Here is a 17,599-nt window from a genome sequence, read left to right as displayed (position 1 = left end):
GTAGGTGCCAAGCCCAGGCCCAGCACCATAAGAGCTGGTTGTGGTGCTGAGGACAGACCACTGGCTGCTGCCATATGCATACTTGGGCTCATGCCTGTGCACACTCACAAGCACACCTGCCCACACCCACACACAAGCACTTCCTGAGCAGCTAGACCTCATCTCCTCAGGAAGGCCATGCCCCTTCTCCAAGTAGGGCAGCCTAGGGTCTCTCAAGGGCTCTGCTTTAAGGTCCTTGAAGAAGTCACAGGCCTGGCTGCAGCAGGAGCTAGCCCATCTGGGTAGCTTTGAGCTTAGCAAGTCACACAGGCAAGGGACACGTGAGCACAAAGACATGCTTACATGGATTCTCTCATAAATTCTGACTCAGTACAGAGCTGAATTCGAAATAAATTATTTTTTAAAAACACATTTACATATACCATGCACATATTCCTATCACTGCACTTACCACCTCTATTGTATTTCCTCCACCTGCCTTGACCCACCCATCTTCCCTGCTAGACCAGGAGCTCTGCACAGGTGGAGACCAGACTCCTTCTTCTCTGAGCCAAAACGCCATGATGCACAGGGTTTTGAAGAGTGACTGGTAGCAGGATGTGAATTTTGATGTCCTGGCCCAGGCAGAGACAGGTCACTTGCTCTCCGAGGCCTAGGTCCAGGCTGATCTAAGCCCAGCCAACAGAGAGAAGTCCTCACCAGAGCTGAGGGAGCTGCACTGTGAGTCCATACAACGCCTGTTCCTTTCTAGTGACCCAGCCAAAAAATTCAAATTCAAATTCAGAAATTTCAGGGAACTGATGGTCAACTAATGGGACACAATATACAAAATGCTCCTACAATCCCACTTGAAGACTGAGATGGCCAAAGGTGCCACCTCTAGGAGGCACCCAGTCTACAGCCATATCACCCTGAACCTGATCTTGTCTAGGAGCCACGCAGGGAAAAACTGCTCTTCCCTCAAGAGTGCCGACAACAGGCCAAGTCAGCTCACAGGAAGACCCTGGGTTGAGCCAGCAGTCCCATATGAATGTGAACACACAGCCAGCTACTTTTTCTGGTCTCTCCCTGGCCATCACTCTGTGTCTGCCAAGACAACCAACAAAGAGGATCAAAGGCCAGGAAAGGCCGGGGCTGCACCCCACCTTTAAGGTACTGAGAGGCCCCTTCCTGCCACCTCATTCAGAGAAGCTTGCAGCCTCAATGACAATCAGCTCCAGTCCAGGCCACCCCGAACTGTAACAGGAGCCAGCTGTCCAAACTCCTCCCCAACACCTGAGCCCCAGGCTCTCCTGACCTGATGCCAGGCAATACCCTGCCTTCCCTGGACCCTCAACTTTTCCCAAAAAGAGATCAAAGTAGCTAGGGGTGAAAGAGGGACTTCTCTCACCTTCCTTGTATCTCATTTGCTCTCTGGGAGCAAAAAGAGGAAACCTAAGGTACTATGAATGATCTCAGAACAGCAATGGTAGAAGAGACCACAAGAAGAGATCACCTCATCCAGCTCCAGTATTTATTAGATGAGGAAACTGAGGCCTCAGAAAGGGCAAGTGACCCAGCACCAGAACCCATGTCTTTATCTCCTAGCTTCAAGTTCAGTCCAGGGTTCTTTGTTTTGCACCATGCTGTCCTCTAGAGACAAGGGCCTCCTCTGCCCACGTCTAGGTGCCCGAAGTCGGACCACGGAACCCATACCTACCTCCTCACCCATATTCCCAGGTGTGGACACATGTGCACACCTGAGGATACACACACATAAACCTCCTCACATGGAGAGAGAGACGCTTCTTTAACACATACAGACAGGCATGTACACATGAGTGCACCCTTTTACACACACAGACAGATCCCCATTAAATAGGTGTCACTCCCGAGAGACCTGGAGTGTGAGGCCAATCCCTAACCTTCCCCAATCACTGATTTTCACTGACCATACAACTAGTATGGTGTGTGTTTGCCTGGGCCTCCAGCTCAAACCAGGCCAGACCAGAGGAACTGCCTTCAGGTGTATCTGCTGTGGGAGAAGTGACAAGAGTGAAGTTATGGGAGGAGAGAAGCTGGATTTACATCCTGGTCATATGGCCTTGGGCAAGCTTCTCAATCTCTCTGAGTCTCTATTTCAGCACCCATAAAATAGGGACAATAGCCTCTTCCTTGCTGAGCAGCTGTGAGGACTCAATGTAATAACATACATGAAGCCCTCGGCACAGAGGCCGGCACCCATAGGGCTCACTGTGTTGGTGTTCTATCATTGATACCAATAACTGTGGTCAAACCTGCCTTTCCTGAGTGACTGCAGGGCAATGTGGGAGACGAGGCAGAGCTGTGCCCCCTGCCTTCAAGGAAGTCTCCTTGTCCTTTTCTGTAATTCCTCCTAGTTTCCAAGGTCCAGACTAGCAACAACAACACAAAAAGAAAAACACAAAACAAAACGCAACCTGGGAGAAGGCAGAGTAACTAAGGGTTCCCTTAGCTCTGTCAGATTTAACGCTGAGCACTGACAAGGCTACCTCTCCCTTGCCACCACGCCCCACCTCGCCTCTCAAACTGCCCTCAGCTTTCCCACAGTATCTATATGCTTCTCCAGCTTCCTGAGGGCCCCCTCTGTTTGCCTAGCTCTGTGGATTCAGAGAAGAAACAGACCTAGTCCCTCTCCTCAAGTGGCCCGTGGTCCTGACCAGGGACAGACCAGGACATACACAATAGCCAAGAAGCCCAGACCCTGGGCTATCTGGGCCCTGCGACCTGGCCCGAGGGTTAGCGTATGGGCTGTAGTCAGGATGCCTAGGTTTAAAGGCAGGCCCTAAACAGACCCAGGAGAGCTCCCCACTCTCCCCTGCTCCAGAGCGAGCTCAGAATTCACTTTCTCAAAGACACAAGAGTAAGACAGAGGAGGCTCACGGTGGGAGCAGGATGAAGAGGTTGCACCACTTGACAGGACACAGACTCTGAGCAGCAGCCAGCGAGAGGCAGACAGACCCCAGGGCGGGCCTCGCTGTAAAGACCTGGCACACAGGGCACTGCAAGCAGCTCCAGGGTAGAGGTCAATCTGCAGCAGCTACAGGGAACCTCACCGAGGAAGCAAGACTTGCAGATGCCTTGAGCTGATTCCCTCACTTTCTCCTTCCCCCTTGTGGCTACACTCACCAGGGATGCAGAACAAGGCAGGCTGGCTCCCTGGCTGAGGGTGTGCCAGGCTGCCCACCCACACAATGAGTACCAGCACTCTAAGAGCTTTACAAACCTGATCTAATTGGTTCCTCAACTATAATTTGCCACATTTCGTGGTAAGGATACTGAGATCTTCTGGCATAGCAGTCTTAGAGTGCCCGCAGCCAGGACTGCTACATGGCCTCCTTCCCTCCCTGCTCTCCTGGGCTGCAGGCTCCTTCTTCCCTCACATGGACACACACGGCAGCTTTCTGCAGCCACTGCCCATCCTTGGAAGGCAGCTTAGTCTGGCTCCACTCCAGATACCGGGCGGTGGTTCCTTACAGCACTCTCTTGCTCTCACTTTCTCCGCTTTTCCTCTGGCAAAAGGAAAACACTTGGTTGGCCCACATCAGTAGCTTAAAACACCTGAAAACTACTATTTATAGTTCCCCAATCTGGCAAGCTGTTTCTCCCCTCCCGGCCTTTGTTCACACTGCTCTCTCTGCCTGGAATGCCCGTTTCACCTTGTCTCCTCAAAACTTACTCATCATTCAAGGCTCAAATCAAGTGTTTCCTCAAGGAAAACTCTGTTTTCTTTCCCGCACCTCAGGTGAAAATGACTCCTCCCTCCTTTGTGCTGGAGGCAATAGAGCAAATAAGTTCAGACCATGATCTCTGGAGTCTAATTCCTAGATCCAAGTACCTACTCCATCACTCGCTAGCTGTTGAACCTTGTGGAAGGTACTTAACGTCTCTGTACCTCAGTTTCCTCATCTGTAAGATGGCTAATAACAGCACTTACCTCACATAAAGGATTAAGTGAGTTAATTCACATAAAGCTTTTACAGAAGCACCTGTTTATTATTATTATTAATTATCTCTACAAACAGGAAACCAAGGTTCTGAGAAAGTGAGTAACTGTCAAAGTCATAACACAGGTATGTGAGAAAGCTAGGAACTGTCGGAAGGTGACTGTGACTCTGTACTCCATTGGACAGGCCAGCATGCTGATGGCAGCTGAAATCAAGGGCATGAGATGATCGGCTCTGTTCCTCGGTGTGAGCTGAGGGTGAGTTAGTCCAAGGATGGCATTCGGCTCCTCCCCCCTAGTGCTCACTTGAATTCTGCTGGGGGAGCCTCTTTTCCTAGCTCCTCCCAACAAAGGCTTATGTCTACCTCGAGGTCCTGTCTCCTGTGCCCCTGTAACCTTGTCACTTCGTCTCCGGTGTCAATGTGAGGACAAGGGAGGAGCAGAGGCATAGTGCTATCGTTCCATGCCCAGGACAACTCTAGGAGTGGGTACTGTTTTTCTTGTTTTACAAAGGATGATACGGAGGCTGAAAGAAGTTAAGTGACTTTCCTAAAACCCCACAGTTAGTAAGTCCAGAGTCAAAAATCTAAATCGAGCCTATTGGACTCCAGAGCCGAAGTTCTGTGTGTCAGATATTAGTCATCTTTTACAGGTTCAGAGAGGTAATGGAATTTGCTCCAGATCACATAGCTAGTTAGCAGCAATATTAGAAGTTTGAGCCAGACCCATCTGGCTCCAAAGCTCTTTCTCTTGCACCAATGGTCTCCAGCCTGTGCCACATCCCCATGGGCCAGACTACATACTAAGTGTCACCTGAAGGCTAAGTGAAGGGTAGTCTCACAGATAGCCATACCGTCTATCCAGGTTTATGCAGACAGTGTTGTAATTAACAAAACACAAATCCATTTAAAAGCCAACCAAATTCACTGTAGCTTTTTTTTTTGGCCCTGAGCTAAGATCTGTTGCCAATCTTCCTCTTTTTGCTTGAGGAAGATTGTCACTGAGCTAACATCTGTGCCAATCTTCCTCTGCTTTATGTGGGTTGCTGCCTCAGCGTGGCCTGATGAGTGGTGCTAGGTCCACACCCAGGATCTGAACCTGTGAACTCTGGGCCATCGAAGCGGAGTGCATGAATTTAATCACTATACCACCTGGTTGACCCCACATTGTAGCTTTTTTCTTTGTGTACTTCCTTTACCTCTATACACTCAAAATATAAGTTCCAGAAAGTCCTGAGGGGGGAAGGGAATGTGTGAAGTTTTCTGACATTACTAAGAGCTCCATGTATTCTGCCTGCCCACCTCCCTAAGAGCTCTCCAAAACCACCCTTAGGTGTCTTCCTCAAGATACTTTCCTGATCCTTAGTTGAAAACTCACAGCACGGAAGTGTCTTTTGTGTAGAATAATGGTTCAAAGGTCATTAGCAGCAACAGGAGGCACAATCCCCTTCAGGACCTGAGTCTCATGAGTGTTAAGAACCAATACAGTCTCCAGCAAAGAGGCCTCAAGTCCTGAGCTGTGGAAGGAAAGAGTCAGGGAAGTGAGTTTCTGTCTTTCCTACTCTGGCCTCCCACTCCTTCCCTGCCCACCTGCCTAAGATACATGGTCTGGGGAAAAGAACACGCCTACCTGAGTTCAAATCCTGGCTTTACGTCGTCCTGGCTATGTGCCCCCAGGCAAGTTACTTAACTTCTCTAAGCCTATTTGTCTGGGAAATCTGGCCAGGGAACAGGCATCTGGACTCGAGCGCATTAGTCCAGCCTTATATTCAATGTGGGTTCGAGTCATGCATGTTGACACCTAGAATGCTAAGCCCAGTGCTGGGCGCTGGAAACAGAGATGGTTGGTATACAGACCTCAAGGAACTCACAGTTCAGCAGGAAACACAAACATGTCAGCAGATAATTACAAGAGGATATGATACACTGAACACAACATACTGAAGCCATAAAAAAGAGGGGGCGATTACTGTTTCTACCAGAGGTGGGGGAATGTCAGAGAAGGCTTCTCAGAAGAGGGTTTTGAAGGATGAACAGGAGTTTTTCCAACACACTAAAAGGGGAAAGGCACTGTAAGCAAAGGGAACAGAATGAGCAAAGGGAAGTGAAATAGTCAGGTCTATTTGAAGAGCAGCAAGAAGTGTGATATGGCTGGAATGTCACAGAGGGACAGGAGATATGCAGATAGGGATGCTGCAGGGAGTTAGATGATCCAGGGCCTCAGGTATCTTGCTCAAGGGAAAGGATGGACCACAGCCTTCAACACCTACCCTCTTGGCTCCAGTGCTCTGCCTGTCAAAACAAGCACACTGCAGTGGCACCCTCTCCCATGCCTTTGATTTAAGAGTTCCTCTCCCGGCCCTGACAGTAAGGCATTTCTGTCCCACAGATTATAACTCACTCTGGGCTATTATTCAGCTCCCCAGCCCTGGCCCTGCTGCAGTTAGTCCAAACATAATATCCTTCATGCATATATTATCTGTCTCCCTATTATCTGGAATCATTTCGGAATTAAATTTCAGTCCTGCAATATTGGCTTCAGGAGCGGCGCGCTTTATGGGCTAGTCAAAGGTTAGAATACCAATCAAAATAACAGTGCCGATGCAGCGAGACATTTTAATATTCCAAAACCCGGTAATTGTAAAAGGACATAATATTTTTTCCCTGATTACCCCAAAGGCAACACATGTTAACAAGGCGAGGGAAAGAGTGAAAGAAATTTCAGAGTTCAGACAGCTGTAAGACATATTTAAAGGAAAAGCCCAGGCAGGGCACTGCGCCATGGGGGCAGGGAGATGAGAAGAAAGGAGATATTCTCTCTAGCTCCAGCTGCCCCTGACTCCAAATACAGCACTGTTCCCTCCACTAGCTCTGGACTACATCCCAAGAGCTCATCCCCAAAGGCAGATGTTGCAGAGGGTGGGATGAAAGGAGAAGGAGCTCAGGATGTGGAGTCTTGAGGCCTGGGTTCTAGTTTCAGCTCTACTATTCAGGAGCCTCCAACCCCCAAGACTGGCTCCTCTTGGCCTTCAGCATCAAATCCAGCAGCAAGTGCTCTGGGCTGCCCTCCCACTTGCCCTCTCCTTGTCCCATGCCTTTGTCCCCACCTCTCCCTCATTTATACCTGGTGCTCTGTGTCCTGTTCTCTGTGCACATGTTTCTTCCCAAAGACAGCTAGAGGCCCTGATCTTCCTGGCTGCAGTGCTGGCTCCCACCAGGATACTAGCCCATAGTTGCCCACTGTCCCATGGACAACGCTCTGCACTTTGGATGATGCCAAAGACCTGGACCACAGCCCCAGTCTGATTCTGACCACTGAGTGATCCAGAAGCATCTGTCTTGATGCAAGCCCTCCCCGCTCCAAAGTAAAACAAAACACCCTGAAGGGGCCCCTAGATCTTCATGGCTCTCTTGGCTTTCATTTTTGTTTTGTTCTTCCTTTTTCCAAATTAGCTTGTGAATAGTCCCAGTCAAGAGGCTCTGCAGCTGGCACCACACAGCCACCATTCTAGACAGTCCCAGCCTCTGTCAGGCTGCTCATTGCTTGGGCAGCTTTATCCCTACAGTTCTAAAAAAGTGACCTGACCAGCAGAGTTTCAGATCTTTTCACTCCTGATGGCTTTCTAGCCAGCTCAGCCCACTCACCGGAGCCTCCAATCCACATCCTCCAACCTGCTGACCTGCCTATGGCCTCCAGCAAAGAACTTCATTAAGACCAAGAATTTATTCCTCCATAAGTCCTTAATTTATTACTGCGCTGATTGGGACTCTGAATGCTCCACGGTCAGGAAAAGTCGTACTCAATTGTAGGCACCAACTCTCCCTTCAGCAGTTTCTCCTGCTGTCCCCTCCCAGGGGAGGAGGAGACAGAAATTCTTCTTGGATGGACCCAAGAAGGTCTCCTCCTTACTCCCTCTTTCACAGCTGGCCCCAACCCCACCCCCTTCAGAGCATCCAGAAATTGTAGCAGAGCATACAGCACAGATGGCAGAGGAAAAGTGGAGCAGCTCACAGCCTGGTACATCTGGGTCAGTTCAATTCTAGGTGACCCCCACCCCTAAAACTTCTGAGCATGACTGGCTGAGACCCACTTGCCAGGTCTGACTCAGAATCCTCCTAAGGCTGCCTGCCTACTTCCTCAAAAGCCCATTCAAACAGGCCTAGGCATGAGGGAATTCCAGACCATTTGTGAGTGATGTGCACACATTTGCATGGCTTGGTCTGAATGTGCATGAATTGTATATGTATATGTGTAGGCATGCATTGGTACATGCATTTATACCTGCGTGTCCGTGCACATGCAATGGGTAAACATATATGATGTGTGCATGTGTATATCCACATATATGTATACATCCTCACATCCTCACAGAGGTCTCATCCAACCTATCTGTTTCTTGACCACTTATTTACAATAACATTCTCCTCCACCCAACCTTAGCTACCCACTCCTATGGGCACACTTTGGAAGTTGCCAACAGCCAGAACTGCCCGACCCATGAAATCACTAATTCAGACAATCCTACTCTCTAACCACAATCTCTTATCCTTCCATGTGGCATGCTCAACCACACCGATATACCTGTTCCTCATCTTACTGGGACCTATCTACTATTTCCGTATCCATCAGGCCCCCTGCTATCTTTTCTTCCCTCAATATCCAGCTTAGAGCCCATAGTCCATCTTGGCAACCAGTGTCCTGACAATATCTTCAACTCCTTTATTCCTTTCATCAACTTCTTGGGAAAATCTCGCTCTAGAAGAATCTAAATGTCTGCTTTCTGCATGCCCACAGCCAGGCAGCTGAGCTCTGCTAAAGAAAAGTCATACAACTCAACAGAGTGGTTCCACCACGAATAAATGTCCCCAACCTCAACTGGACCCTCAACACTGCCTAGAAATCCTACTCCACTTCTCAAGTCAGCTCACATGTCTATTCTTTACTAAAACCATAGCAAACCTTTTCTGCTTTCTGCAAACCTTTCCAGCCCTCCCCTATTAGTTAGCAGCAAATGACTCATCTCCTATTTCATAGAGAAATATAAAAGGCATCAGATGGGAACTGCTTCAACTTGCCATCATCAAATCTCCAAGCCTACCTGCATCTATCTGTTTTCATCTTCTCCTTCCCCATCACAAGGGAAGAGGGGACCTTCCTCCTGAAGACAGCTGATTTCAAGAACTTGGGGTTTCCATCCTATCTCTTCTCACCTTCTCAGAGACCTCTCTCTCTTTTGTATATTTTCATCTTTCCTTCTCTAAAGTGCCTACAAACAAACACATACGTCTTCGATCTGAAAACACAAAACCTGCCTCAACCCCACACTTGCCTTACCACAGCTCTTGTCCTTTCTCTCTCCTTCAAGCCACATTTCTGAAAAAGCTAAAATTTCTCTATCTTCTCATTTACTCCCCAATTCACTCCAATTTGGCTCCTGTCCCTAGCATGTCATCAAGAGTTTTCACCAAGGCTACCAAGGTCCTTGTGCCTAGGTCCTGTGCTCATAGTTCTGTCTTTACACTACATGGCTCTCTCTGAGCCGACCAGTCCTCTTCTTCTGAAGACACTTTCTTTCCTTGGTTTCTGTGACACCATGATTTCTGGTCTACCTCTTCTTCTACCACTCTTTTACTCTTTCTCTTTTTTACTCTGTTTACTCTCTTTAACACGAAGAGTTGGGCAAAACTAAATTTCAGTTCTAGCTCTGCCATGTACCACTGTAAGACATCAAGCAAGTTTCATCACCACTCTGTGCCTCAGTTTTCTCAACCTCAAAATGCAAAAAACTGGGGCTGGCCCCATGGCCGAGTGGTTAAGTTTGCATGCTCTGCTTCAGCCACCCAGGGTTTCACCGGTTCGGATCCTGGGCGAAGACATGTCACCGCGCGTCAGGCCATGCTGAGACAGCGTCCCGCATAGCACAAGCAGAAGAACCTACAACTAGAATATACAACTATGTACTGGGGTGCTTTGGAGAGAAGAAAAAAAAAAGAAGATTGGCAACAGATGTTAGCTCAGGTGCCAATCTTCAAAAAAAAATGCAAAAACTAATAGTAACTACTGTATAGTGTTGTTGTGAGCATTATATAATGTAGGTATGGTAGCACTGCATCTACCACAACACCGTCCATTACAAATATAATGTGAGCCATAGAAGCAATTTATGAATTGAATGTCCAGTTCAAGTAAAAAGAAACAGATGAAATTAATTTTGATAATGTTATTTAATTTAGTATAGCCAAAAGTTATCATTTCAACATGTAATCAATATAAAAAGTTATTAATGAAGTGTTTTGTATTTTTTCATACTAAGTGTGTAATTTAAACTTACAAATACAGCTCAATTCAGATGCTAAATCTTCGCCAGAAATGTATATATATATATTTTTTTTTTTTTTTGCAGGGGAAGAGTTGGCCTAAGCTACCATCTGTTGCCAATCTTCCTCCTTTTTTCTTCTTCCTCTCCCCAAAGCCCCAGTACATAACTGTGTATACTTGTAAGTTCTTCTGGTTCTTCTATGTGAGCCGCCACCACAGCCTGGCTACTGACAGACAAGTGGTGTAGTTCTGCACCTGGGAACCAGACCTGGGCCACCAAAGCGGAGCATGCCGAACTTTAACTGCTAGGCCATCAAGGCTCGCTCTTCATCAGAAATATTTGATCTATAGTTAGATTTTAAATAGTTAACAGCTGAAAATGTAGATTCACCACCCAGATTGTTCTAAATATACTTAAAAGTTCTTCAAGAAAGTTTTTAATTTAATTTAAATTAATTTAAATTAAATTAAAAATTTGTTCCTCAGTCATACCAGCCACATTTGAAGTGATCTATTGCCAGAAGTGGCTAGCAGCAACTATACTGGACAACATGGGTCTAGCATACAAAATGCATTAAATAAGAACTATTATTATTACTATTATTGACCACTCCTCCTTCTCTATTTCTGACTCTTCCTCTTCTATCTATCAAATGTTGGTGTTACTCAGTGTTCCGTCCTAGGCTCTCTTTTCTTCTCATCCTATACACTCTACTCCCAGGGCTTCAATTATTATTCGCATACCAATAACTCCCCAAAATCTGTATCTCTTATCTAGACCTTAGCCCTGAACTCCAGATCTATATATTCAACTATCTCCACAATAGCTTCACAAGAATGTCTCAAAGGCATCTAAACTCAACATGTCCCACACTGAGTTCATCTTCTCTTCCAATCCCAAAACTTCTCCTTCTTCCATTATCTCAGTAAATTCATTCCAGTTCACCCTGTTGCTCAATCATACACCTCAAAGTCATCATGGTCTCTTCCTTCATCCTCAACTCTAACAGCCAATCAATTAGCATTTCTTGTCTATTGTACAGTCAGTTCTGCTATAACACTTGTTTTGAAAGAGCAGATCTGTTCCAATGCAATTGATGTATTAGGGAATGTTTTAGCAACTCACAATAATGAGAATTTCACATTTGTCTATGTGCGATTTGGTCCATAAGAAATACTAGATAAACATAGGAAACTATACCCAGCTGAAGAGAGCTGTATAAGAATACACAAAATGCACACATGCAGACACCTCAAACATACCAGCTATCTAGATCACCACATGTGTTATAAGCCACATCCATCTGGTTGCAACTTTCCATCTGATTTCAGAGAATGCTCCTTCGACCACTTCACAATAATCCACAAGCTGCAAGCATTCTCATGCCCATTTCTCCAAGCAAGCTTCAGATGTTTTTCAAGGTAAAGTGCCATATGTATTGTAGTATTTATATATTTCTTAATAATTTAACATGTGTAAAATTATGCTACCATTTTTATTAGATTCCTATCTTTTTTACGTGTCTCTGACGAAGTTTTTGAGTATTGTGCTCCTAACCCCATTTTTATTGCACAACTTTCCATAGCATGGTGATTTTTAGGAAGGTATATGTTACATTACAGCTGAACAGACTGCACCATTTAACCCTCTAGAATCAGTACATTTCTCTACATTTCCACTGCTATCAGTTTAATCCCAGTACCCATCATCTTTTACCTGGACTACAGCAAAGGTCTAATTCTGTGGTTCTCAACCACAGACAATACCTCCCCACTCCACTCTCGTCTAGGCCACTGGAAATGTATGTGTATGTGGGGGGAGGGGACATTTTTGGTTGTCACAATGACGGAAAGAGGCATTATTGGCATTTGATGAACAGGGGCCAGCGATGCTACAAATTCCGCACTTTTGCCCACACAATGATTTGTCCCACCCCAACATGCCAATTGCAGCCCCATTAGGAAAAACCAGTACTGGTCCCCTGTATCTACTCTTAGGCCTCTCTTCACTGCAGCCAGAGAGAGCTTTTTCAAACTTCAAATCAGATGATGCCTCCCCTATGTTTAGTACCCTTCGATAGCTTCCCCTTACCTGAAGGATAAAAATCAAAATCTAAAGTGTGGCCTACAAGCTCCTCCTCCCCACTAGTTTCATCTCATGCCACCCTTCTCTCTTCACTACATTCACTATGCTTCAGGCAGTCATTCATTCAACAAAGAATGATTAAACATCTACCGTGTGCCAGGAACTAGTCAAAGTGATGGGGCAGAACAGTGAACAAAAGAGACAGAAATCCTCTGCTCTCATGGAACTTACATTTAGTTTTGTGAAGCTGCCTGGCTTCTCCTTACCTCAGGGCCTTGCCACATGCTGTCTCTTCTGATTAGTCAATTCCTACTCAGCCAGTTCAGATCTCAGCTTAGATGCCCTTCATCAAAAAACCATTCTCTGACCACACCCCACTAAGTCAGGTCCCCTTTATGAAATGATCCCATGACTCTGAACTTTTTAGTGTTAGAACACAATTGTAATTATTTGTTTAATATCCATCTTTTCTGTTTTATCTTCAGAGCCTAGCACAGTAACTGGAACACAGAAGGCACTCAAGAATATTTATTGATGAAGATGTGTATGTTTATATATGTGCATGTGTCTTTACACTTTATGAATATGTATGTATAAACACATTTGTGTCTGTGTATGTTTCCATGTATTTCTGCAAACGACTATGTGAATATGTGCATACGCATGTATGCACATATGGATATATACATATAATTTTGAGTATGCACACTTGGGTGTATTCATTTACATGAGTACACATGTGTCTATTTATGTGTATGTGTGTATGTGTGTGTGTGTGTGTTCGTTCTTCTGGCCCCTCAGTGACAGCTCTGACCTCCTGGAAGGAGCTGGGAGCAGGGCCCCAAGTCCTCTCTAAGCTGACAGTTCAATAAGAGTATAAGATCATTCAATGACACTCCAAATGTCAGCAAACACTGGCTTGCTCCACACTGCTACAGGGGAAGTAGGTGGAGGCGGGAGAAGTAGAAACCTGGCCATAGAAAAGTTGCTCTTCCCTGATGCAACCCACACAATTTCTGGACAGGAGAGGGCAGCTGAAAGACAATATTATGTCTCTTCTCAGACTAGAGGCCTTAGGAAATGGGGATGGTGAATTCAGTCCCAGTAGCTCGTTCACTAGGCAGGTCTATGTGGCCAAGCAGACCAGGACCCTCCCCACTTTTTTCATGCGGCAAAGCTCTGCTAGGGGAGTGGAGGAGAGAAGGAAGGGAAGTGGGGAGGACAAAGTAATGATCAAGGACAAGAGCAGACCCTGTAGACAGTCATGGCCTGGGTCACACATGGGAAAAAAGAGCATGGAATAAGGCTCTTGCATAATACTCCTGCAACCTTGGTAATGAACTACTTGGCTACTTTTTTTTTTTTGCTCAGGAAGATTCAGCCTGAGGTAAGATCTGTTGCCAATCTTCCTCTATTCTGTATATAGGTTGCTGCCACAGCATGGCCGCTGACAAGTCCACGCCCAGGAACCGAACACGCATCACTGAAGCAGAGCACATGGAACTTAACCATTAGGCCACTGGGTTGGCCCCTTATATTTACTTTTTTAAGGGAGTAAGAATCTTTGTGCAGCCTGCACTAACTCATGCAGTATAAAGGTCAGAAAGATCACAATGCCTCTGGACCTCCAGGGCCCTGCAGCCTCCCTGTCTTGAATGGCTGCTGGCAAGGACTAAGCTAAAGTCTGGAATTAACTCATCTCTCCTGCTGGGTCTTCAAGCACAGCTGGAATACGCTGTGGCTGGAGGGCAGAGGAAAAGGGGTTAGACCCCTTGTTTTTCCTAGACCTGCTCAGGTTACCTCTCGAGAGGCAAAATCACAAGGCCAAGTGGGAAGTGAGTCCTCAGTTTCCCCTTGTACCCACCCCTCCTCTACAGCTCAGCACAGTCTGGCAAAGAACCAAGCTGAACAGGCCCAGGACAGCCCACCTCCACCCCCCGTAGCACCACGGTAGCCCTGAGTGGCAATGCTACCACACGGGTCGGCTCCTTTCCTGCCAAGGGACCTAGAGGCAGGGAGCGATCCACACACCAAAAAGTCTAGTGAACTTCACAGAGCAATTGTTCATGGTCAGCGCCCGCCTCGCCTGGCCGGGCCTTCACATTGCATTTGCCAAGGCCAGCAAGCAGCCTCAGATGCACTCTGACAGCTGCCACGCCGTCTTCCAGGAGCATGGGCCCAGCCACACCCGCTCACATAGCCCTGCCAAGCCCCACACGAGAGAGTCTCTATGGAGCCAGCTCTTAAAGATCAGCCAGCCAGCTAGCAATTATTTGCTGAGCACATACTCTGTACCTAGCCCTGATCTGGCCACCAGGTACACAGAGAGAAACCGGAATCAGTCTCTGTGCTCCAGATGGACATGTCTGCAAGGAAACACATGACTCAATTTCAACACTCTAAGATCACTGATATCCAAAGTGTCAAGAAGCCTCAAGACAAGAGACTGACAGCTGAGCTTCTCAGCAGAGGTGACACCTGAGCTGAATCTTCAAGGAGAGGGAATACGCCTGATGAAGATGACTAGGGGACATTTAAGACAGAGGTAAGGCCACAGGCCTGAAGGTAGGACAGAGCCTGGCCTCCTCAGCCAAAGATGGTTGGTAGCAAGTAGCTGTTGCTCAGGTGCCCAGGTGATCAGTGGGAGAGAGTGGGTAGGGGTCAAAGTATAGACAAGCCAGAGTGCAAAGGACCTGCACACCAGGGCAGAGTAAAGGAGTTCACAAACGGTGCCACAGAGAATGGCTGCCCTGAGACCTACGAACGAAGTCCAAGGTCACTCTCTTCCACTGCTCCTCCACATTCAGGCTTAGCTCCAGCCCAGACACACCAAAAGCATGCTGCTTCCCCTGCCTAGAAAGCCTTCTCTCCTCCTCATATCTACATCCTGCCTCCCTTGAATGCCCAGCTCAAGACCCAAATCCTCACAATACCTAGCCTGACCCTCCAATGGCCTCTCTTCTCTGAGCCCCCTGGGAGACACGACCCTGACCCTGGTATGTTCTTCTTTCTCTGAGCTTCCTGGCAGTCACTAAGCTGACTGGTGGCATGAGGTTCCTGAGGCTGCCCCAGGACTGTTGCCCATCGATCAGAAGGATTTATGGGGGTGAGTGTCCCTCAGAGGACTGGGCCTCCTGGAGCAGGGATCCCACCAGAGAGGGATCTGGGGACTCTATTCCTACACCCTCTTCCTTCTGCTTCCCTAGGAAGTACAGCACACACGAGGAAAGTACAGTTTCCTGGGTGATTCATTCTCTGCCAGGGTTCACTTTCCTAGCTACCCGAGTCCCTCCTGGCCCACAGGTGCTCAGTGCTGCCATAGTGCCAGTCTCCTCCCTCGCACAAAGGGAACTGGCTCTAGTTTTCATGGCCCCTCCTCACATAAGCAAGGCTTTGCTGGAGCTGGGCAGGACCAAAGCCAGCCTGACCAACTCTACCTCCCAACCAGAGGGAGATACGCGGGCCGGTCAGGAGGGTCAGAGGACACACTCGTGATCATATCAAAAGAGGACACTTTACCAGAGGCTCTGTTAGCACCACATCTCTCCTACATGCAAGCAGCTCAGCCCAGAGATTCAGCTCTGAGCAAGAATCCTGGAAAGTTTCCTTAACTAGGACTTCTCTGCACATCCGGGAGACACCAAGTAGGGCAGTGTCATACTCCACCCAGCAGCCTGGTCCCCAAGCAGCTCCCCGCTCCCAGAAATAACCACAACCTTCTAGTGCACGTTAGCTAGGGAAGAGGAAGGAGGGGTACTGAGAAAAGAGAAGAACAAAAAGAAAAGGAAAGAGATGAGAGCAACAAAAAGAGAACAGAGATGAGAAATGAAAGCGAAGGAGGTGAAACATGAGGCACAGGAGAACCAGAAGAAGCACTCACGTGCGGCCCAGACACAGTACCTTTTTCAGATTAATCCACTGCTTGAAGTAATCCGCCACTGGCAAGCCCAAGTACTGGCACTGCCCTGGGAGCCTACAAGAAAGGGAAGAGAGAACAAGTTGGGCACACTCATGTCCCCGGGATGGTGCCTTAAGCTAGGAAACCCAACAAAGTCTATAGAGCATCTAGACCTCAAAAGGTCAACCCATTCATTAGCCATGGGTCCCACTCTACCCAAGAAAGGCACCCCACCTCCAGCACCCAGGACACTGGGCTCCAGATCCAGCCCTCAGATCCAAATGTGAGAACCTGGAAACTCTATTCAAAATACTATCAGCAGCTACTATTTTCTGATGTCCTACATATGCTGAGTAGCTTACTTACATTTTCACATTATTCTTCAGAGCGATGCTGTGAGGTAGGTACTGTTGCCAACATTTTACAGATGAGAAAATGAGATTCAGAGGGGTTACCTAAGGTCCCACAGCTAAAAAACGATAGTGCCACGGACTGAACCCAGGTCTGTCTCACTCCAAAGACTATGTTCTTTCCAATGCACCAGGTGGTTGTTGTTGTTTTGTTACAGCAGAGAGGCAGAGATGTAAGGCAGGAGGAGAGAGAGAAAGAGCACATGATTTAGAGATAGCTGTCCAGGGGCTTCAGCTCACATTTAAGTCTCTAGCTATAGGCTTTCTGCAGATAGAGAAGAGGCCATGCAAAGGGATAAGAAGATGTCAGAATTTAAACCGAGTCTGTTCTTGTCTTTTCTTTAAATTAGAATTTATAAACTGTCTTCCCTTTTTGCTGATGATGTCATTTTACCCACACAAATCCATTTGCCCAAACATTTACTGATGTTTAATAAGAGGCACTTAGGACTCAAAAAGTAAGGCGTAACTCCTGCCCATAAGGGGCTCACAGTTTGCTCGATGGAATTGACAATAAAAGAAATAGACAAAAAGCTTTAAGATAGAACACTGGGGTACATGGAAGGATGGAGAAAGATACTAGAAATATCAGCTGGGGAAGATCAAAGAGTTTTCTTGCTAAGGGGAGCTTGGCCACAGGCAACGGAGAACCTCTGAAGAGTTGTGATTTACAAAGATTGTTCTGGGGCAACAAAAACAACACACTAAAAAAGCTGGGTAGCAACCAGGAGACTAGACAATAGCCATAGAGATTGCAAGCAAGCAACAGATATAAGAGATGTAAAGGAGGACTTGGTGACTGAGTGGGATATGGGGCCCAATGAGAGAAAGCAGTAGAACCCAATTCAAAGCTGTGTAGGTTGAGTAGCTTCATGCTACTCACTGAGAAAAGATACAAAGGAGCCTCGGGCATAGAGAGCATA

The 17,599-nt window shown here is 47.1% G+C and overlaps 1 protein-coding gene across 50 annotated transcripts in view; it reads right to left on the bottom strand.

Moving 5' to 3' along the window:
* ERI3 (ERI1 exoribonuclease family member 3) overlaps window positions 1-17,599 on the bottom strand; it is a 127,106-nt gene that overhangs the window by 45,024 nt on the left and 64,483 nt on the right. For 39 of the 50 annotated variants that reach the window (XM_014737338.3, XM_070248503.1, XM_070248494.1 and 36 more), the window contains one exon: window positions 16,269-16,341. The exons of 3 other annotated variants lie outside the window; for them this stretch is intronic. In XM_014737338.3, coding sequence (XP_014592824.1) covers window positions 16,269-16,341 — 73 coding nt within the window. Of the gene's footprint in view, window positions 1-3,244; window positions 5,481-16,268; window positions 16,342-17,599 lie in introns of all 50 variants that reach the window. 8 more of the 50 variants (XR_011431459.1, XR_011431454.1, XR_011431458.1 and 5 more) reach the window with 2 other exon arrangements.

Source organism: Equus caballus, chromosome 2 (genome assembly GCF_041296265.1).
Source record: "Equus caballus isolate H_3958 breed thoroughbred chromosome 2, TB-T2T, whole genome shotgun sequence".
NCBI classification, from domain to species: Eukaryota; Metazoa; Chordata; class Mammalia; order Perissodactyla; family Equidae; genus Equus; species Equus caballus.
Note: the sequence above shows the minus strand (reverse complement) of the source record. Positions and strands in the feature narration are given on the sequence as shown.